This window comes from Camelus ferus, chromosome 18 (genome assembly GCF_009834535.1).
Source record: "Camelus ferus isolate YT-003-E chromosome 18, BCGSAC_Cfer_1.0, whole genome shotgun sequence".
Lineage (NCBI taxonomy): Eukaryota > Metazoa > Chordata > Mammalia > Artiodactyla > Camelidae > Camelus > Camelus ferus.
Genome location: NC_045713.1, coordinates 11,546,703 through 11,568,943, shown reverse-complemented (window position 1 = coordinate 11,568,943; position 22,241 = coordinate 11,546,703). Strand labels below are relative to the sequence as shown.

Below are 22,241 nucleotides of genomic sequence, written 5' to 3'. Positions count from 1 at the left end.
CTCCTCTGGGAGCCTACACTGAGGGGTGGAAAGGGCTCTGCATGGCCAGTAGCCCCTGTGCAAAGCAGCACCCACCAACGCCAGCGAGCGTGGGGCCGCCCGGATGGAACTCCCACTTGGGAAGTGGGTCTGGGGGAGGCAGTTAGCCAGCCACTCCACAGCTAAAAGGTGTACCTCCACCAGGCCAATTGCAAGACTCTACCATCTTGTTCCCAACTGCCATGACTTTATTAAATGAACACTTGTTAAATGGAACACAGGGTGCAGAACGGTGAGTGGGCTCCACGAGAGACCACAGAGAAATAGATGAGTTTCTGACTCACAGGGCCTGGACTAAGTACACAGCACCCTGGGGGGGCCACAGGGGAGGTCGAGGCAGAGCGCAGACAGAGACTGGGCTTGGCACACGTGCTTTTACTAGAGTCCACGTTGGGGGTGCTTTGGGGTTCCTAGGTTAGGACCAGATCGGTCGATTCAGACCCAAAGAGCGGGGTTTGGGTAAGCTCACGGGGGTCCTGGCTAAGGGGCACATAAGGCATTGCAGGCACTGGGAGGCAGGAGGCTGCTGGCCACAAGGGCTACGGGGAAGTCACACTGGGGACTTACATCTGCTGGTGGCTGAGCGGCTGCGGGGCTCATGTCAGTTAAGGCCCCTGCAGCCGCCTGACCAAACACGACTGATGACAAGGCAGTAATACCACTAACGGCTTAGCTGAACTCTCGACAGAGAGACGTCCGGCCCGCCTGGAGGTGGGCTGGTGTCTGGTTCTTCAGGCAGATGCTGTCGCGCTGCCTCCGTCTGTTAACGCACGGCTTTGCCGCGTCTGGGCCAGGACGTCTCCGAGCGTTTACTTTTCTTCCACGTTTTTCCCTCTTGTCTTTCAGGAGCTCCTGTTTTGCTCCCCCCTTTTTCACGTCTCTCACAGGTTCTTTCACATTTTCCATCTCTCTATACACCGAATTCTGTGAATTTGCTGAGCTCTGCCTTCCTGTTCACATTTTCTTCAGCTGAGTAGGACCTGCTGTTTGACATGTTGAATAACGTTGAGTTTGCAGTTTCGGTGACTGTACTTTTCACCCCCAGGCACCCTATGTAGTTCTTTTTCCAGATAAACCAGTTCAGTTCTCCTTCTTGGTGTCTTTGCTTTCATGTGGTTTTAAGTTTTTGCTTTTAATCATTTTTTAAAGACAGTCATTTATATAGAATTTCAGATTTTTCTCTTACCTAAAAGACTTGAGATTCTTATGTTGTGGAAATGTCTGTCGACTTCCCTTGCAGTTTGTAACTCTGAATTATGAGCTCATCTTGGGTTTGTGCACATCAGAATCTTGAGAAACATGGGTTGAGGGTATCTTACTTCAAGAATATTTTGTTTAGTTCTGGAAGTTGTTTCAAAGACCAGGATAAATTTCTATGTTAATTGTGCAGTTTTTCCACCAGGACATGAATAGGGCAAATTCAAAATTCTAACTCATACGAGGTGCAGATCACGGCTTATGAATCATGAGGGTAAACTCACTCCCTACCAGAGCCCGGGAGAGACAGACAAGCTTCCTGTGCAAATGAGCAGAGTGTTCTCTGGTCTACCCTTTCCCTATAGGTACGGGCTTTTGAAACTTCTGAAAGCGTGTTATTTCAGTGCCAGCCTTCTGCCTGTGGTCTTTAACACCCAAGCTTCTGGGTAAACAAAATTAAACCCACAGGGCAGTCCAGCATCAGCTCACAAATTTCTCAGTCCTCTCTCTCCAGCTGGTACCTGGAAACCTCACTTACGTTCTTGCAGGCTGAATTATGCATGTAAAAGAATGTGATCTGTTACTGTCCATCATTACTTGTTGTTTACAGTGGAACATTTTGAACTTCATTATTATTTTTAAATGAAGGTACTGGGGATTGAACCCAGGACCTCAGGCATGCTAAGCACACGCTCTACCACTGAGCTATACCCTCCTCTCATTTTTCACTTTAGATGGTCCACCCTATTGCCAGGGAAAGGAGTCCCAACCTTACGCATTTAACATAAAATATAACTTATAAACTAGTTGATTGAGAGATATCAGAATTATGTCATGAAACTGCTGGTTTCCAGATCGGGGGTGGGGGGAAGGGCGGCTCTGTAATACTTGCTAGCAAACAAAAAACCAAAAGGTCTGTGGTTTGGGGTATGGACCTCTGGCTGGGCAGTAGACTCATATTGTTCCAGTTATAATGTGTCTTACAAAGACAAAAGGGTGTCATTTAGTGTGGAAACTCTTGATAGTGTTCACTCTGTATATTTGGGTGTCTGTGTCTACAAGGTCACAATTATGTTCAACTGCAAATGCAGCTCAAAAATAAGCAAGATAAAATTCTTCTTCTGTAGCATCCTTAGGAACGTAACCCCTACAGGCCCCTGGGATTGTTCTGTTGCTTATTAGATCTGTTGTCTTAATGGTTTAAATTATTCACTTACTTCCACGTTCCAAATCCACAGGTAATATAGACACAGATACTCTTCATAAATAAGTCTCTCCTATAAAAATAGATCACCCCGGGGCATCAGTACCCTTCTGTCCTTAGTTTTAAGAGAACAGGCTTTTCCTAATTCCCCAGATTGGTCGGATTTCGCCTTGGTATGGCAGGGGCGTTGGACTTCTTGCCGAAGGATTTTTCCATGTCCACAGAATCCACAGGTTTTCATCCCGAGAGGTGCTGGGACTTGCCGATGAAAACCTCCTCCCTCCCGCACTTTATCCGTACAGTTTCTCCCTGGTATGGATCCTGTGGTGTCGGATGAGGTTGGCCTTCTGCGAGAAGGTTTTGCCGCAGTCGGAGCACTCGTAGGGCTTCTTGCCCAGGTGGGTCCGCCGGTGGATGATGAGGCAGGAGTTCTGGGAGAAGGCCTTCCCGCACTCGCTGCACGCGTAGGGCTTCTCTCCGGTGTGCGTCCTCCGATGCAGGATGAGGTGGGACTTCTGGAAGAAGGCCTTCCCGCATTCGCTGCAGCCGTAGGGCTTCTCTCCCGTGTGGATCCTGTGGTGGATGATGAGGCAGGACTTCCGCGAGAAGGATTTCCCGCACTCCTTGCAGCCATAAGGCTTCTCTCCCGTGTGAGATCGGTGATGTTCGATGAGCCGTGACTTGTGGGAGAAGATTTTCTCACATTCTGAACACTTGTAGGGCTTCTCTCCAGCCAGAACTGCCTCGGGTAGGGAGAGGCTTGTCTTCTGGGGGAGCTTCTTACCGCCTTTGCTGGTGCCACCGGGTTTCTCTTCTGTGTGGCCTCCCCGCCCTCTGTTGAGGGAAACCCTCCCCTCCCTGAGGCTGTTCCCTTGTTCGTCGCATCCATCGGGTTTCTCATCTCTGTGGACTCTCTGATGGGCGATGAGTTCTGATTTGTGGGAAAAGCCTCTCCCACATTTGGTACATTTGTGGGGTTTGCTGTTGGTTCCCTGATTAGCATCAAGGGCTTGGTCACTGCTTAAAGCTTTTCTGCACTGGTTACATTCACGGGGCTGCCCTTCAGAATGTGGGGTTTCCAGCTTAGAATAGAGAAATAAGTTCCCCTGGCCATCATACTCAAATCTCCTTCTTGCAAGGTACGCATTAGGAGTAATGTCCACGTTTCGCGGTAAGGTCGAGCCACACGACTCACACTTAGGGACCTGCTGATTTGAAGGAACGACATTTGTGTCTGGACAGGTGTTTTTCTCAACTGTATTGCCTTCACTGTGCTCTCTGGGGGTCAGTTTTTTCTTGTCTGGGAGTGCAGCTTGCTTCAAGAGTTTGCCTTGGTGTTCCTGCTGTCTGTCACGTTGGGTATCAACTTGCAGAACTTCTAGGAGGAAAACAATAAATAATGACAGCAACTGGTGAATCTTTCTAGGATCACATCACAGAACTAAACTATTTCAGAAATGTCTGGAAAGAGTATTAACTTTGTGGTCTCAAACCTGATTGCCTAGTTTAATAATCCTAACCCTAATCCTACTACACACACTTGTTTGGCTTCGGAAAAGAAAAAAAAATGAGATACTAGAAATGGAAAAAAACCCCAAGACACTGGCAGTGAATACAGGAAGCTCTGCTGTTGGCACGTCTGGCACCGTAAATTGGGAAGAAAGTGAAAACGCACGCAAAGAAAAGTGAGTAAGAGGAGAACGGAAGGGAGCGTGGACTCAGGGCATTGCTGTGCCGACGACCGGTGTGCCAAGAGGAAACGAAACCTTCGTCTATGGCATTTACCGATTTCCATGCTGAAAGCATCCCCTCCCAAACCCCGCGGCCAATTTCAAGCTACCAAGATGACGGCACTGAGTGCAGAGCTGGGGGTTCTGCTACAGTTGCTGTCATGGGCCGGCTCTAGCATCCCTGGGTAAGGGGGAGACACAATAAGGAGGTCCCATCAGGAGATAAGGAGTTTTAGGAACTATGAACAAAGCCTAAGGAACAACTAGGCGGGGAGGGTATAGCTCAGTAACAGAACGCGTGCCTGGCACGCACGAGGTCCTGGGTTTGATCCCAGGTACCTCCAACTATATAAAAACTGAACAAACAAACCTAACCCTCCCCCCAAAAAAACCAAAAACAACAAAGAAAAAAACAAAAAATAAAAACAAACAAAAAGACTAGAATTTCTGGGGGAATCTAGGAAGAAGGGTGTTTAGGAAATACAAGCAAAGGACTCAGGTGCAAGGAAGTGTGAGCTCCCCTCGCTTGACTCCTAGGTTGCAAACAGGCTCTTCACTCCTGTGTCCCTCCCACCTTGACGTCCCCTCCATCCTGTTGACCAAGTTAATGTTCTCAAAGCATTAAGTCTTTTACTGTTAAAGGAATTCTCCTAGAGCCAGTGGTCCATTCTGCAGGGATTCATTCTCACATGGACCTACACCATCTTCATGATGTCTAGGATACAGACACAAAGAGAAGGACCCTACGGTCCAGACCAGAATGCAAGCCTGCCTTGCCCTGGGAAGATTTCCCCTTGTGTTCTGATTGCTCAGATGGCCAAATCCCACATGTCCCCTTCACACACGCCCCACAGACTTGGCTGCACAGCTGGCACTGAATGCATCCTAACACTCCCTGGGCAGGTGGGTTTCCGCATCACTGTGGAATCTACTTGCAGAAACTCAAATGTCCGATTCTTCATCCTATGCTTAGATCTGTATTTGCTTTTATCTTCATTTACATTTTAAACCACAAATGTCCCACCTTTTCACCTCTGGCCCCCATACCCAGTGCACTCATGGAACTCCTTTGTCAAGAAATGTTTATGTTCCCAGAGCTCAACGGCTGAATTCCTAAGAGACAAAATCAATGCCTACTGATCTTCCTAAGCAGGATTTTCTGGGTTGGGACCCAGCCAGGGAGCATTTTTCAAGTTCCTCCAGTGATTCTCTTGTACACCCCTGATTAATAACAACTGCCCCAAACAAATGCTTGGTAAAGGAACCTTGTCCTAGAAGGTGGAGGGAGTTAATCAGTGTCCACCATGTGTGTCCCACAGAAATAAGGCTGAATAAAACAAAGGCTCTGCTCCCCAATGGGACTACACTGAGATGGAGAAAAGCTTCAGGTATAACCTATCAGACAAAAGGGGGATATATGACATAGTTTTGTTGCAAGAAGAAGAACTTAAAGTCATATAAAAAGTAACAAATAAGTTTTTGATGCATTTCACAGTGAAAGAAGAGAAAGGACAAAGGACAACTAAAATTAAAATGAGTGGCACAAAATAACAGGTGTTTTAAAAGAGGGCAAATTTACCAATCCCTGAACGCATGAGCAATCCTGTTTCATAACCATGGGGGCAAGCGTGAGCCTAAAGATTCCAGAGAAAGACTGAGAAAGCAAGGTCTTAGAAGGGGCTGGCAGAGTAGAATGAAAGGATAAAATTTAAAAGAGTATGTGTTTCTCTAAAATCTAGGGAAAGGTGAGAAATCATGTAGTGGTGATGTGTGCAGGTAGCAGGAATCACTTGGGCATCTCAAGGTCTTGAACCAAATGCCTACAGCTGCTTGCAAAGATTCAAGGTTTTTAAGAACAGTTGCCCCAAACAAAACAAAACATCAAAGGTTCTGTCTCTTAGAACCTCCTGTCCCCTGCCCCCCCGGGGCTGGTCCTGTCTCACCTGGAGAGCTCCATCGGAGCATCTCTTCCTCCTTCATCCATGGTTCCTGCCCCCGCTCCAGCCTGGAGATCACAGCTGGTTTGGTGACTTGACACCCTGTTTATGAGAAATAGTTACAGGATTTACGATGGGCCACCTTGGCCGTCCATGGAGGCAGAAGGCTCAGGCCACACAGCGAACAGTTACATCTCAGCCAAAAAGTAGCTGTCTCACTTGGGAGGAAGCTTCACAAACAAATAATCCAGGTGAGATGAGAACAGGGCCTGTCGATGACTGAAGCCCAAGGCCACACACTTTCATGACTTGAGGGGTTTTACGTAACTGAGGACAGAAAGGCCCTTGGACACAACCAGGGGACATGACAAGTCTTCCTCACCCACAGACACCAGGTGGCTGTAGTTCTCCAGCATCACTTCCCGGTACAGGGTCTTCTGTGAGGCATTCAGCTGCTGCCATTCCTTACGGGTGAAGCCCACAGCCACGTCTTTGAATGAAAATGACCCCTGGAATGGCACATTCCTGATTAATCTGGAATGCTCAGCACAGAGTGTGATGGCAAAGGTATAGAGGAGATGGATCTTACCACCTCTGGAGGTCAGGTTTCCCCACGTTAAATTATATAGGAAACCTAGCATGCCCCTAACTCTGTACTACATTTTGTGGGAGAGAAAAAAAAAAAAGATCATTAGAAAATATCTCACTTCTGGATCTCTAGTCATCCACCCATCCATCCACTCATTGAGTAAGCAAGCAACTATGGACGACCAGGTGTGTTACTGGCGTTCTGTGTGGTGCTTGGGGTTGAAAGCTGAGTGCCACCACTGCTCCTATTCGAAGGCATTTGTAGTCTGGTGGAGTGAGATGGACATCAAAGGCTGCTGTATGGTAACATGACACTCAAGGTTATGATGGAAGTACATTTAAGTACAGTGCAGACACAGAAGAAAACAGCAGTCAAATTCACTGTCCCGTTGTCAAGGTAAGCTTCACTGGAGGTTGCATGTGAGCAGAATCATGAAAAATAAAGTGTGTTCTGATGTTGGAAGGATATTCCTATCAAGAGGCACGGCATGAGTAAAGGCAAGGAATTGCAAATGGTTGGGAATGGCGGTATAGAGTATGAGAGATAGAGAGAGATGGAGAGGGAGGGGGAGAGAGAAGTCAGATCACAGGACAAATGAAGGGTTTCTTCCCTACAGGCAACATGGACTCCATCACAGTATTTAAGGAAGGGAATTACAAGACAATCTGATGTAGAGATCACTGAATGACTGAGGTGGAAATCACTGGGAGGGAGAGAATAAATAAAATTTGGGTACAATTATAGTCATTGATATGAGATATGGTCAAAATTAATGTGGTAACAAGAGGAAAGCAGAGAAAGGATTCCACGTATGTAGAACAGGGCTTGGCTCCCCTTCCCCCTCCTTCTCTATGAATGAATTAAGGAACAAAATTACAATTTTAATTTGTATAGAGTACTGTATTATGTATATAATGTTAGTGTGTAAATCATTTCAAACACTGGTTTAGAAGTTAAAAGGCAAAAGTTTAAGAATAATTGTAATCACAGATGTGTTCATGGAAACAATATAAAAGGAAGTAAAATCTGTCATAAATAACAAAGTGGGTGGGAGTAAACTGTGGAGTTTCTGTATGTGATTGAAGTTGTTATCAAGTTAAAAATAGACTCTTACACCTATTAAATATTCAATGCAAGCCTCATAGTAACCACAAAAATCTGTAATAGATACACAAAAATAAAGAGAAAAGAATCAAAGTATATCACTACCAAAAAAATCCTCAAACCACAACAAAGGCAACAAGAGAGGAAGAGAAGAACAAGAGAACGATAAAACAGGAAGCAATTAACAAAATGGCAATACTAAGTCCTTACCTATCAATAATTGCTTTAAATATAAATAAACTAAACTCCCCAAATTAAAACACATACTATAGCCAAATGGAGTTAAAAAAAAAAAAAGGACTCACCTATTTGCTGTCCACAGGAGACTCACTTTAGATTTAAGAACACACATTGGGTGAAAGTGAAGGGATGGAGAAAGATAGTCCATGCAAAGGGAATCAAAAGAGAACTGGTCTGGCTCTACTTATATCAGACAAAATAGACTAAGTAAAAACTGTCACAAGAGACAAAGAAAGTCATTAAATAATTCCAAAAGGTTCCATTCAACAGGAAGATATAACAATTATATATGCAGCCACCATTCAAAGCACCTAAATATATAAAGCAAACATTGACAAATCAGAATAGTGAAGTAGACAGCAATACAATAATAGTAGCAGACGTAAATACTCCATTCTCAATAATGGATAGCTCATCCACACAGAAAACCAATTAGGAAAGAGCAAAACTGAACAACACTACAGACCAAATAGCCCTAAAAGATATATATAGAACATTCCACCCAACAGCAACATAATATTGATTCTTCTCAAGAGCACACAGAACATTCTCCAGGATGGATCACGTGTTAGGTCACAAACATCTTAACAAATTTAAGAAGACTGAAATTATTCACAAAGCTAGAAATCAGTAATAAAAATGGGAAAAAATTTAAATACATAGAAATTAAACAACCACACATTTAAATACCACTGGGTCAAAAAAGAAATCAAAAAGCAGATTAGAAAATATCTCAAGACAAATGAAAATGAAAACACACCAAACCAAAACTTACAAGATGCAGTAAAAGTGGTACTAAGAAGCAAGGTTAGAGCAATAAACACCTACATTAAAAAAAAATAAGATAGTAAATAAACAACCTAAATGTGCACCTTTAGAAAAAGAAGAAACTAAGCCTAAATTAGGAAGTTTTTTGGAAAAGATAAAATTGATAAACCCTTAGCTAGACTAAGGGGGAAAAAAGAAGACTGGAATATATAAAATCAGAAATGAAAGAACAGATATTACAACTCACGCCACAGAAATAAAAAGGATCATAAAGACTATTATATACACCAACAAATTGGACAATTTAGAATAAATGGATACATTTAAAAATACCAACTTACCAGTATGAATCAAGAAGAAATAGAAAGCCTTAACAGATCAGTGTAACAAATAAAGAGAATGAAGAAGTAACCAAAAAACTGTCAACAAAGAAAATGACTGAATTCTCCAAAAGTTGAAAGAGGAATTAATACCAATCCTTCTTAAACTTTTCCAAAAAAAACAGAAGAGGGAACACTTGCAAACTCATCTTATGAGGCCAACATCACCCTGATACCATAACCAGAGAAAGACACCACAAGAAAACTACGGCCAATATCCTTAATAAACATAGATGCAGAAATCCTCAATACTAATACATCAAATTCAACAGCACATTAAAAGAACCATACACCACAACCAAGTAGGATTTATCCCTGGGATGCAAAGATGGTTCAACATATGAAAATCAATCAGTGTGATTCACCACATTAACAGAATGAAGGATAAAAATCACAATCATCTCAACAGATGCATAAAAAGCATTTGACAAAATTCAACAGCCTTTTATGATAAAAACTCTCAAAAAATTAGGTATAGAAGGAACTTACCTCAACACAATAAAGGCCATTTATGAAAAGCCCACAGCTAACATCATACTCAATGGTGAAAAGCTGAAAGCTTTCCCTCTAAGTTCTGGAACAGGGCAAGGATGCCCATTCTTGCCTCTCCTATTCAACATAAAGAGTCCAGCCAGTGCAATTAGGCAAGAAAAAGAAATAAAAGGCATCCACATCAGAAAGGAGGAAGTAATGTATCTCTTTTTGCAGGTGATGTTACTTTATTGAGTGCAGGATCTCAGAGATATCTGCATTCCCACTTCATCGCAGCATTATTCACAATAGTCATGTGATGGAAACAACCTAAGTGTCCATCAGTGGGTGAATGGATAAAGAAAATGCAGTATGTGCATACAATGGAACGTTATCCAGCCATGAGAAAGGAATCCCCACCATTTGTGACACCATAAATGGACCTGGAGGACATTATGCTAAATGAAATAAGCCAGAAATAGGACAACTACTGCATGGCCTCACTTTTATGAGGAATCTAAAACAGTCAAATTCACAGAACGGAAGAGTAGCATGGTGGTCACCAGGGGCTGGGAGGGGGAGGAAATGAGGAGGTATTGGCCAAAGGATTGAAAGTTTGTTATGGAAGATGAATAAATCCTGGAGATCTGTGCAGCACAATGCATTGTACTTAAAACTGCACAGGTAGTCCTAACTTTATTAAGTACAGACACTCCCATCAAAACTTGCAGAGAATACAGATCTTGTGTTAAACGCTCCTACCACAAAAGAAAAACATTGTAATTTCTGTTAATTTTTGGAAGCAATGGATACATTTGTGGCCTTGACTGTGGTGATGGTTTCACGCGTGTACACTTATCTGTGTTGTGTATATTATACTCAAGTTGTGTATATTAAATATGTAGATTTGTATGTCAGTCGCACCTCAAAATGGTTTAAAAAATAATTTCTAGTAGTCACTTTAAACAGTACATAAATTTTAGTATCTCTTCTTTAACCTAATATATCCAAAATACCATTTCAGCATATAATTTAAAATCCCTGATCTGTTTTCCCTCGTTTTATCATACCACATCTTCAAAACATGGTGTGTATTTTCATTTAAAGCACATCTCCATTCAGACAGTGTTTTCAGTTCCACTTGGGTGAAAGGTAGTCCTACCAAAACAAAATTGTGTTTCCTGAAAAAATTTTTTACTCTGATTCAGTTTTAAAATGTAAATGTAAATTAAAAACTCAGATCCACAGTCACACTAACCACACTTCGGGTGCTCCGTATCTACCTGTGGTTGATGGCCACCATAATGGACAATGCAGGTCTAAACTGCGTAACCACGGCTGGATTCCTTTGCTGGGGATATCCTATTTGCAGATAAAACTACAGTTCAGTCATTAAAGGCCCAGTTCTATCTGTCTCTCTGCATTCAGATCCCAACTCCACACCTAATGGATGTTAATATGTCTAAGCCTCAGTTTGTTCATCTGTAGAACGGGGGAAGGGATTAATGATAATATCTATCTCACACGTTTGTTCGTGAAAGAATATATGAAAAACACAGAGACCAGCACGTAAGTGCTCAGCAGATAGTTTTATAAATTTTATTGCGTTCTCTTTATTGCACACAGCCCTAACAGGGAGTTGTCCTCAGTGAGACTTGGTTTCCTACAAAACAACAGCTTCCCCAAAAGACACCAGTGAAACCCCCAACGTCATATATACGTCTGACAGCCCCAAGTCGCAGTCAGCTCCTCTCCGCTGAGTAGGCTGTGGAGTCAGCACCTTATTTCAAACTCTCACGTTGGTCCTGTCCCCAGATGTTACTGCTATCCAATATCCAGATAGTCCTAGCTTTATTAAGCGCAGACACTCCCATCAAGACAGATCCCTGAACTAGACATCCAAGACCCTGTGAATGCTTATCTTCCTGGGGAGGGGGGGCAGCTGACATGTTTATCTGCCAGGTTTCATCTTCCTCTGGGACTAACATCCTCCCTCCCCACCAACCGAAGCACGTGGCTGAGAGCTCCCCATGCAGACACAGCCTCTCAGCCCTTGAACTAAGCTGGGCCAATCCCGATCTTTCCCAGAGATCTTTTGAACTGGCCCTACAGGAGGAGACTTGATCCCACTCTACAGCAAAATTCATAAATGTGAGATTCCCGGCCACAAGGATGAAGTCGGTATGAGAAAAGGAGTCACAGAAACAGGGACAAGGGAACAAGAGATTCCTGTCAGTAACTGAGCTCCTGGACGTGACTCCCCCAGCCCCAGCGGCACGCCTGCTCTTCCCGGAGTGTGGGGCACTGCCTAGATTCTGTCTCTGTCCTAAACTATCCCTAGCTGGTTTTCAGGCTCCTATAGCTTCCAGGATTCTGACCAGTGCAATTCATGTTCATGCATCCCTGAAGCCCTGGGGAGGGAGGCCCTTTAGCAATAGATGCATTTGAGAATGACAGAAAACAACAATGCCATGATGTCTGAAGAAAGGTAAGATGACCAGTGAGAAAGGATGCAAGGGAGGTCGAGGGCAAATGGGTGAGGTCTAAGTCGTGGAGAGAGGACGGAGGAGAGCTCGGACCATCTGCCCTCCCACCCCTGCCCAGAATCGAAGCTTTGAGCTGTCCAGGCTCCGTCTGTGTCAAAACTTACGAACAACAGTTTGAAGAACATGCCACTCATTTGTTCCCCTAGGTACTGCAGTGTTTTGTCTAGGTCAGTGTGAACCGTAACAAGGCTGTTTCTGTAGATCTGAGTATTTTCATTCCCCAAACAACTGTAACCACAGATTTCTGCAATGGCATAATATCCACTGTTCATGTTGGGGGAAAAAAACCCCAACAACCCAGGAGATTTGCTGTTGCATTTACTTGAACGTTGTTTTAACTGAGGAAACTGCCTGCTACATCTCACATGAGGACCCATCACATAAATGTCTAAATACCCAAAAAAGCCTCATTCCCCCTGAGAAGGTGATATGCTTGTCCCAGACAACACAAGTTGTGTTGGATGGAATCTGTCTTTTTAAGGTGCCGGACATGTCAGACAGAAACGTGTAGGGCTGCTGACCACTCCAGCAGCCTCTGTGGGCCTGCGCCCGGCCCTTCCCCTGGCCCCGATCTGCATTTTGTTGTACTGGATGAATTCTTACAAGCACCCTGAAATGCATGGTAGACCAAAGGCGCAGTTTAAAGAAATGCCACACTCACCTGGCACATGGTCCTTCCCTGCTGTTCTGGGAAAAGCAGACACCTGTGGAGGCAGAGATTGGGGTGGGGGAGGAGAGGACGTGAGAGGCCAAGCTTGCCTCCGGCCTCAGATTCAACTGCTGCAGCTGCCACCCCAGGCACAGGGCGGGGGGAGGGGGGGCTCCTCCCAAGAACCCCGTTTATCAGAGCAAAGCCCTCACCTTGGAATGTGATGGGGACCCCACCGTGAGGCTTGACCTTGAATTATTTTTCTACTTAATGAATACACATTTCTGCGTCTCAGGGTTCCACGTGCAATGTATTACCCTCTCCCGCCATTACCCAGAAATTTAATTAAAAGAAATTTATTCTGAAGAAACAGTCATGAGTTCGGGCAAAGATTTAGCTGCCCAAATATTTATTACAATTTGGTAAAAACTCTGAAAAAAATAGAAATAACTATCCAACTATAGACGACTAGTTAAAAGAATGTACCAAAGGGAAATATCATGTAGCTAATAAAAATAAAACCATAGAAGACCATTTATCGATAGTATACTGGCAATTGAAAAAGGTGGTTGAAAACTGTTTGATTCAACACACACACACACACACTCACTCACACTCACACAGAATCATCTCTGAAATGATGTAAGACAAAAATGCAAGTAGTAGTGAGCTTTGCATAGTTGGATAATGCCTATTTTCACATTTTTTAATTTGTACTTAAATTTTTTAACCTTTTCTATGACCAACGGGCATTTCATATATGATTTCTTTAAAATTATTATTTAAAAAACATCTGTAGGCTACTTATCTTCTAACCCAAAGCTTCTATCACCAGTCCCGCCCCTGACGTTGAAGAAATTCACAGGAAACTATAAAAATGAGCCCTAGATGGCAGAGTCCATTCAGTGGCACTGAGCTAAAGCAGCTGGAGGTTTACGAGCCTGGGCACTCAGTTCTGCGCGTGGATCCTGCTGAGTTTTGTTTGGTTCGCCTCCTCTCGTCGTTGCAACTGGTCACCAATAACTTATTATTAAGAACTGTCCTGGCTCAACTCTGCTGATCTCTGCCCAGGAAGCGCTCCCGGTCTGGCTCTGCCACTTACCAAATATGGGACAAGATCTGATGACTTCTCCTGAGCCCTCCTCCTCCTTTCCTCATTTTCCCAGGGAACAGGAACACGAAGGTTCAGGAGCAAATTTACTGTGGCTGGAAGCATCAACTGGACCCCACACCTATCCTCTCCTGAATAGACATGAGGTCGGTCCTAGGTATGTTCCTACTCAGGATAGAGACACTGGAGTTTGATCCAAGAATTCTGCGGAGACACTAAAACTCTAGAATTACAGAAACTCCATCAAGAATTCTGAGGGTTTTTTTTTTAATTGGAGACTACCTAAGTGCTTAAAAATAAGAGATTGGTTAATAAATTATGATACAATTAAAGCATGCCAAGCTATGAGTCAACTTAAAATATTATAGAATAGATATTTGATATGGAATGACCTTCCAACAATACCAGCAGGTGAAAAATAGCAGGGGACATGGCGTATGATTCACAGATGGAGAACAGGAGAATGGATGGGATTTTCCCACATGCCTTAAATTTTTTGCTGAATCCCGAAACACCCCAAATTCCAAGGAGGAGCTGCCAGACACACCCTAACAGAGTCCTCCCTTTGCGAGAGGGAAATTATCAAAGGAGAGCTGGCTACTGAAGGAGCGTACTGTGGGGCTTGTCTCCCAGCCTAGCTGAAGGTTGCTCCCCTCCAAAGGCAAGAGGTGGGGGGCTTGAATGTTCATGGACACTGAAGGGAGCCTGAAAAAAGGGAGGACACCCCAAGGCTGGGTATGTATCCAGCTGCAGAAACTTCCCAGAGGTGCCCAGAGGGAAGCTCCTCTGAATGTTTAGGGGGTACAGGCCCCAGAAGCAGGAGCCCCCCATGGCGGCCAGGGGAGGAGAGGGGGCACGAGTGGCAGCCGCCGGCACTGCCTGCATTTGATGGGACAGGGATGCAAGGGTTCTCGGGGGAGCCAAGTGGATGGCGGGGCTGCTGAGTGGGCCTGAACCACAGCGCAGGGACGCTGACCAAGCAGGCTGCTTGCAGGGTGAGGAGAGCTGGCCGTGAGGGGCAGGACCACTGAGCCCAGAACTGCGGGTGGGCACGGAGGTCTGCTAGAGAACCACTGCTGGTGGCACAGGCTGGGCCCTGCACGGGGGCCATCCTGCAGCCTCCTGCACAGTGGAGGGTAGCCAGCGCTGGGCAGGCCACACCAAGCAGGGGGAAATCGGAGCTATTTTTCCTGTTTTCCCCACCCCACACCCTGACCCTGGAGGAGGAAAACCAATGAGAAGGAAGAAGTGAGTGGCAGATCCTTCCCAGTGGGAGGTCGCAGACCTTGGGCTCCGCAGGGAGGAGGGAGAAGCTGGAACCAGGACATGAGAGTGAGATGTTCACAGACAGCCGGCAAGTTAGGGGAGACTGTTCTGTACTGTCACCTGAAGCAACTGAACAGCTCTGGGCTTCCCTGAGGCATCCTGCAGGGGGCGCACTCCAAGTTGAACTGTGTTCCCCCAAAGGATATGTTGGAATTTTAGCCCCCGGTACCTTGGAACGTGACCTTACTCAGAAACAGGATCTCTGCAGATGCCCAAGTTCAAATAAGGTCACTGGTGTGGGCCTAACCCAGTCTGACTGTGTGTGTCCTTATAAAGAGGGGAAATTTGGACACAGGGACACACAGACAGAAGACCATGTGTAGAGGAAGGCAGAGATCGGGTGATGCAGCAGAAACCAAGGAATGCCAAGGATGGCCGGCAAACCCCCAGAAGCTTGGGGAGGGGCCTGGAACAGGTCCTCCCTCACAGCCTCAGAGGGAACCAACTTTGCCAGCACCCTGACCTCAGACTTCGGGCCTCCAGGCTGTGTGAGATTCCACTTCTGTTGGGTAAACCACTCAGTGTGTGGTGCCTTCTGTGGTAAACCACTCAGTTTGATGGTGGCCCCGGGGAGCTAACAGAGGAAGGTGGACCCAACAGTGTAGGTAAAAAAAAAGATGGTAGTCTGGGACCCTCTGCTCCATTTCCTGTTTCATCATCATGGAATGGGTTTTTATCAACAGATAAAGAATAACTTCTATAGGAAACAAGCAAAATGTTAACCATGTTTACCTCTGCATGGTAGGATTTGTTGGTTTTTACATTTTCTAACTTTTTAAACAATAAACGTGCTCATTGCTTAATAATGAAATATTTTATAAAAATATACATATATCATCTTACTGGGTTCTCTCTCCACGACCTCCTATCAGAGTCCTGCCCCTGGAGGAGAGGAAATCCGTGAGAAGGTCTGAAGGGGTGGAGGGTGGGGAGGGGCGGACACACAGGAGGAGGGCCCCGCCTGGCCTCCTCTGGACAGGAGCCCTGGGGGCCAGTGCTGGCTCGGCCTCTAGTAAGCTGGGTGGTTCTCAACACCTCTCTCACGCCCATTTTCTTTCGTCTTTAACAGGAGAAGGAAAAACGAAATACTCTTAGGTTAAGAAAGCAACTTCTGGGCCTTGACTCAACTAAAAAGGGGGTTACATGTCACGAGGAGTTGGGTATGGAGGTGACCGTGGGATGGGACGAGCTACAGCCCTAGCTGGACGCACAGCAGAATGAGAGTAAACGCGCATGAGTGGGGAGGAGCTGATGGTTGGGGGGGTCCCTCTCTTAGAGCGTGAGGATCCCTTCCCTCCTTCATGCTTTCACACCCTCAAGTAGGAGACCCCTCTTCTCCTAGCTAGCCTTCCCCTAGGCCAAATCCTGGATGATCCCCTGAGGCGATGACATCACCCGGATTCGGTCCGCAAGGAGGTTCCAGGCTGTTCTCGGGACACTTGTGGGGAGCGGGGGACCTGCCCCACACTGCGAGCCTCCAACGTCAGCCCTGAGCTAAGGTGAGGTCTTGGGGGATCCTCCTGGCCAAAGAGATTACTGTCCTCGGGTCACCTTCTTTATGAGAATTATTCTGTTCTAGGTTGCCTGGGATTTGGGGGGTGGGGGGCAATTCCGATTGCCAAAGTTCTGCTCTCCTGCTGAGAACTTACCGTCAGCTGGAGGCTGAGCTCCGGCCTCCGAGACTCTCTGGGGGCAGAAACAAGCTTGAATATGCAGACAGGACCGAGCCGCCTGAGCGACAGTCCGATGCTAAGCCTTTGCAAAGACACTAAGAAAACCTGAAAATAAATAGACGACATGGTGAGACTCACATGAGAACATTGGCAGGACGGTTTCCCTCTGAGCCGGAATCGACTGGGGGCAGAGGGGGAGCCAGGAAGGGCAGGAACACGAGAAGGAGCCCGCGTCTCTGGAAACCGACGTGGGGAAGAGGAGATGCTGCGGGAGGGCATTTGCTGCCCTAAAATGGCCAGAAACCGGCTTCCCCTGACCCTCACCGCGCCCGGAGCATTCTCTCCCCCAGCACCCCGGAGAAGAGGCCCAACTGTCCAGCGCCTTGATTTTGGACTTGGAGACCCAAACAGAGAGCCATGCCTACCAGGACGTCTGGCCCCCTAACTGTGAGCTGCTTTAAATCCCCCAATTTGTGGTGATTTGTTATACAAATGTAGAGCACTAACACAGACGGGGCGGGCGGGGAGACCACACAAAAAGACACTCCCTGGGCAGTGAAAGCCTAGAGGAGGGGAGGGGCTACCCCGTCCTTCCAGAAATTTCTCTCCTGAGCAACCAAAGCTCTAGGTTGCTGGAGGAAGGGCAGCAGAATCTTGCTGCTCCCAGAGCACAGGTTAAGACCTACTGCATGGGGCAGGAAAAAGCGAAAAAGTCCTTTCTCCGTGTCAGAGGGGCAGACACAGTTCCCGGGATCGGACGTTTAGAGCCTGCTACCTCCGGGGGACGGACAGCATCCCCAACAAGGCCCCAGCGCCCTTAAGACTGAGACAGAAAGAGGACCCTGCCCCTCCTCCACCAGGCCAGCCAGCACCGAGGAGCCAGCAGGAGAGCCCCAGCAGGAGGAGAGCGTGGGGTGGGGGTGCGGAGCGGGGAGCAGCAATCAGCCCGCTCTCAGCGCAGAGCAACGCCACGGAAACGCGAAGCCGGCGGAGGCCCACGGTAACCATAGCAACAACAAATGCCAGCCCTGCGCCCCTCCTGACCAGTCTCGTGGCAACCAGCCTCCTGCGCTCCTAGCCCCACACACAGTAACAGCCCAACCGAAGTCTCCCACACACGATGTCCGGTATTCATTTAAAAAATTAGGAGACATACAAAAAGCAAGAAAGAACAACTCGCTGGACAGAGACAAAGCTACGACCAGAAGCCTCCTGGATCTTAGGTCCCTGTGCTCCAGCAGATGTACATGATGCATATGCAGCTCGAATGCACATCAACACTGACGCGACGCAACGAGGAGAAACTGACAATCTTCAATCACAGTAAAGAGATTTTAGTATACATTTTTTGAAACGAAGATCTACGAGACAAAAAATAGTAAGAATAGATGATGTGAATATCAATTTAAAAGCCTGACTGTTGGATCACACAGAATGAACGCAATAGTTAAAAGAATGTACATTTTTAAGTGTATTAGAAATAGTTATAAAAATTGACAAATAAGCTAAGAAATAAACCTCAACAAATCTTTTAAAAATTACTATTACATAGATGGCCACTCTCTAAACCCAAAAGTAATAAAATTAGAAAATAAAAAGAATGAAAAAATTTGTTAACAGCTGCAAAAATACAACATATCAAAATTGGTGGATATTTACACACACATACTGAAAGGAATATTTACAGCCCTAACATCAGCATTACATTAAAACTGGAAATTAATGACATTCAGTGCAAGAGTCTAGCACAGAAAAAAAGAATAAACTCAAAAGATGTAAAAGAAAGAAATATGAGCAGAAATTTTAAAAGAAATAAATGAAGTAATTGAGCAGGTTAAAAAAAAAATCCTGCCACAAATTATTACCTGAATCTAATCATCTAATCATGATGAAACATCAGACAAATCTAAATTGAGGAACATTCTATAACTGGCTTGTATTCTTCAAAAATGTTAATGTTATTAAAAACAATGAAAGATTAGGAAACTGTTCCAGAGTAAAGAAAGATTAAAAAGACGTGGAGGGGGGATGCAATCTGTGATCTGAGATTCCTTTAGCTAGAAAGAAAAGGTATTTTTGAGACAGCTAGTAAAATCTGAGTAAGATCCATGGCTTAGACAATGGTTATTTCATCACTGTTAATTTCCTGATTTTGATCATTATTCTGTGGTTGTGTGACAGAATGCCCTTGGTTTTGGGAAATGCACACTGAAGTACTTACACACACACACATACACATATGTATAGAACAGGGAGGAAAAGCAGAATAAAAGCAAATTGTTACATAAATGAGCCAAAGACAGCCTCTGTAGAGTGGCCCCTGGGTTGTTTATTTCTTCACAGCCGGCTGAGACCACTAGCTCAAAAGACCAGCAGCCCCAAACTCAAATGTCAACACATGTAAATGTTTTAAACAGAGTCCAAACAAGAGCAAATCTTTAGTCATTTAGAAGCTGCCTGCTTTACCTACCCTGTGAAACTGCACCCAGGTTCTGGTAGCTATAGATAAAGTAAACCATGAGGCTACAAAGGCCCCAAGCTGCTCTGACCCAGAGATACCTCCAGGTTGCCTTGTGCTCCTTCTTTCTAGGAAGTGGCCCCTGGCCCCAGCCTCCGGGTGGTCTCATGCTGCAAGGGCCCCCCTCCCCCATATGCATGTGTAAATAATGCTTGCATGTGCCCCTGCCACCTCATGGTTACATCTTTTTCGCCCTGAAATCCCTCCAACTCCTGGAATCCCCTATACAAATGTGGTGGTATCGAGGGGAATTTAGATGAAAGGTATTTAGGAATTCTTTGTACTATTATGACTTCTCTTTAATTCTGAAAATGTGCCCAAATAAAAAAATGAAAAAGAAAAAACTAAATTCAATTATTGGAAAGGATTTATTACAACTAATAATTGTTTTGTATTTTAAACTAATAAAATAGACTAACCAGGCAGGACTGATCAAGAAAACAAGAGAAAGCAAAACGAATTTTTGGACATGAAAAAGGAGACAATTACAGATATACTGGAGTTTTTTTCCTTAATTATGAGACTATTATAAATAATTTAATTCCATAAAGTTGAAATTAAATTGGAAAACTTTTCAGAAAAATACAAATTACTAAAATTAACAAAACAACAGAAAACCAAATAAACCAAACCACTAAACATTAAGTGAACTGGATCCACACTTAAAAATATACCCATCAAAGAAACACTAGGTCCAATCAAATTCGATTCAAGATTTTTGAACAAGCCAAAATGGATTTGTATCTAGACTATATACTAAAAATAAATAAGAAAACAAACAATCTAAAAGAAATAGAGGCAAAGGTAATGAACACACAACACAATCTTATGTATCATTTATGGCTACATTCACATCTAGTAAGTAAATAAAAACATGAAAGGATACATGGCAATTTCAGAAGTTACCTCTGTGTGAGAGGAAGGAAAAAGCAACAGGGAGGGTGCAAAAAGGTTTGAAGTATTTATGAGGTTTTAGTTGTTCAGAAAATCTGAAGCAAATGAACTTTAACATTTGCTCAATCTAGATGGTGAGCACAAAGTTTTTTTTTTCTTTTTCTACTTTGCTTGATGCATTTGAGATATTTTCTATTACTAATTAGAAGTAGTAAAAAAAATTAGATTGCAGGAGTAAAAATAAATCTCCTTCAATAAGACCCAAGTTCATGGCATAATGGAAAAAAAAAAAACCTGATACATTTGACCTTATCAAGACTTAAAATTATAATACCAGTTTTATCTCCCCCCCCAGCTCAAATCTGTCCCATTTTGAACAAAAAGAGCATCAAAGAAAGACAAATCCCCCATCATTTCTACATCACATCCCACCCTCCCTTGCCTTCTCTCTTCACCAACTGCCTTAAAAGAACAGTCTTCAACTAAACTTTCTCAGTCTGCAGATGCGTTCACACTGTCCCACCTTCACTCCCCTAGGCCAGGCGCAGCTCTGACTTCATAAATCCGAGATACAAGCCCCCTACTCACTTTTCTCACTACCTTATTCAACCTCCATCAACTCTAATTATTGCTGCTATAGGCTGACAGAAAAAACAAATATAATCGCGCCACTGACTTAAGACTCTTCAGGCATCAATGGGACCCAGTCCACACCCCCTAACCTAGCCTGATCTGTCTGCCCCCTGAACCATCTCCAGCCTCACCACCCCGAGGCTTCTCCACAGCATCGAATCTAGCAGTACCCACTCGGTTTAAGTCTCTTACCTTCGCATATGCAGTCCCCTCCTCTTGGAAGACCCTCTTGCCCCCTTCCACCTACAGACCCTATTTAAATCTGATTTTTAGTCCCGCCTCCCCCAGGAGCAACTGACCTCCTCCCTGGGTATTTATTCATTGAGGAGAGGTAACTATCAGGGCACTCACGCACTGAGGACCCTTTTCTGTTCACATGACTGACATCTCCATAGGACCCCAACCAAGGACGGGATCCGGTGCTTCCCCAGGACCTGACCCGACACTCAATAAAGGCTTGTTACATGAAGACCAACACTGTAGATCCTTGAAATAATCATTTCACAGCCTTCCTCAACTGCCCTCGTAGCTCAGAGCCTACCCTTGGCGGCGATGTAAGGTCCCTGGGGCCAAGGATGTCACTGGGTACCCTGCGGTAGCCCCCTGCGGATGGCGGGCTCTGAAGTGGCTGAGCTGCGGGAGGTCAGAGAAGCAGTGAGACCCAGCCTGCCTGTGGCCCCCACCCCAACCCAGACAGAAACCCCGACCCTCTGCAGAAGACGTCAGACGGAGCCGCCCACCCGGACCCCCGCACGGAGTACACCCTCCCAGCGCCCGCCTGGCTCTGCAGCCGTGGATTCCGCCACACGTGCCCTCTCTACAACCGGGAGCCGAGGCAACCACCAGTCCGAGGTGCCGCGGAGACCTCAGAACCGACCAGGTCCAAGGTGCTGGACGCCGCGAGACCAGCCTGGGGTCCGGAAGTGCGCAGATCACACTCGGACACCCCTGCACTGCGTAGGCGCCCCCTAGACTGAGGTGAAACTACAACTCCCGGGAGCCTCCGCGGCAAGGCACTTCCGGTCAGCGCCTAGGGACTTCCGGCCACGGGGTGGCTGGCGTGGGCGGGCACGCGTGGCGACGGGGACAGGGAAGGAGGTGGTTCACGTGGCAGCCGTGGTGGGCCGGCGGGCTGTCAGTGAACACACCCTCCTCCACGTTGTTGCCAGGCGGCCGTAGCGCTGGCGTTTTCGTGCCGAATCTGATCGGGTCTGGTCCCGGCCCGGCGCCAT

General features: G+C 45.6%; 1 protein-coding gene across 1 annotated transcript; it reads right to left on the bottom strand.

The window, feature by feature from the left end:
* Positions 1–209: 209 nt before the first annotated feature.
* LOC102518143 (zinc finger protein OZF) lies at positions 210–22,241 on the bottom strand. Its single transcript, XM_032461047.1, has 6 exons — positions 22,181–22,241; positions 21,887–21,919; positions 21,551–21,642; positions 16,941–17,069; positions 12,867–12,909; positions 210–3,818 (listed from the first exon to the last, which is right to left on the bottom strand). Exons 1-6 carry the CDS (start codon positions 22,239–22,241, stop codon positions 2,731–2,733), a joined length of 1,446 nt encoding a protein of 481 aa, XP_032316938.1. The 3' UTR covers positions 210–2,730.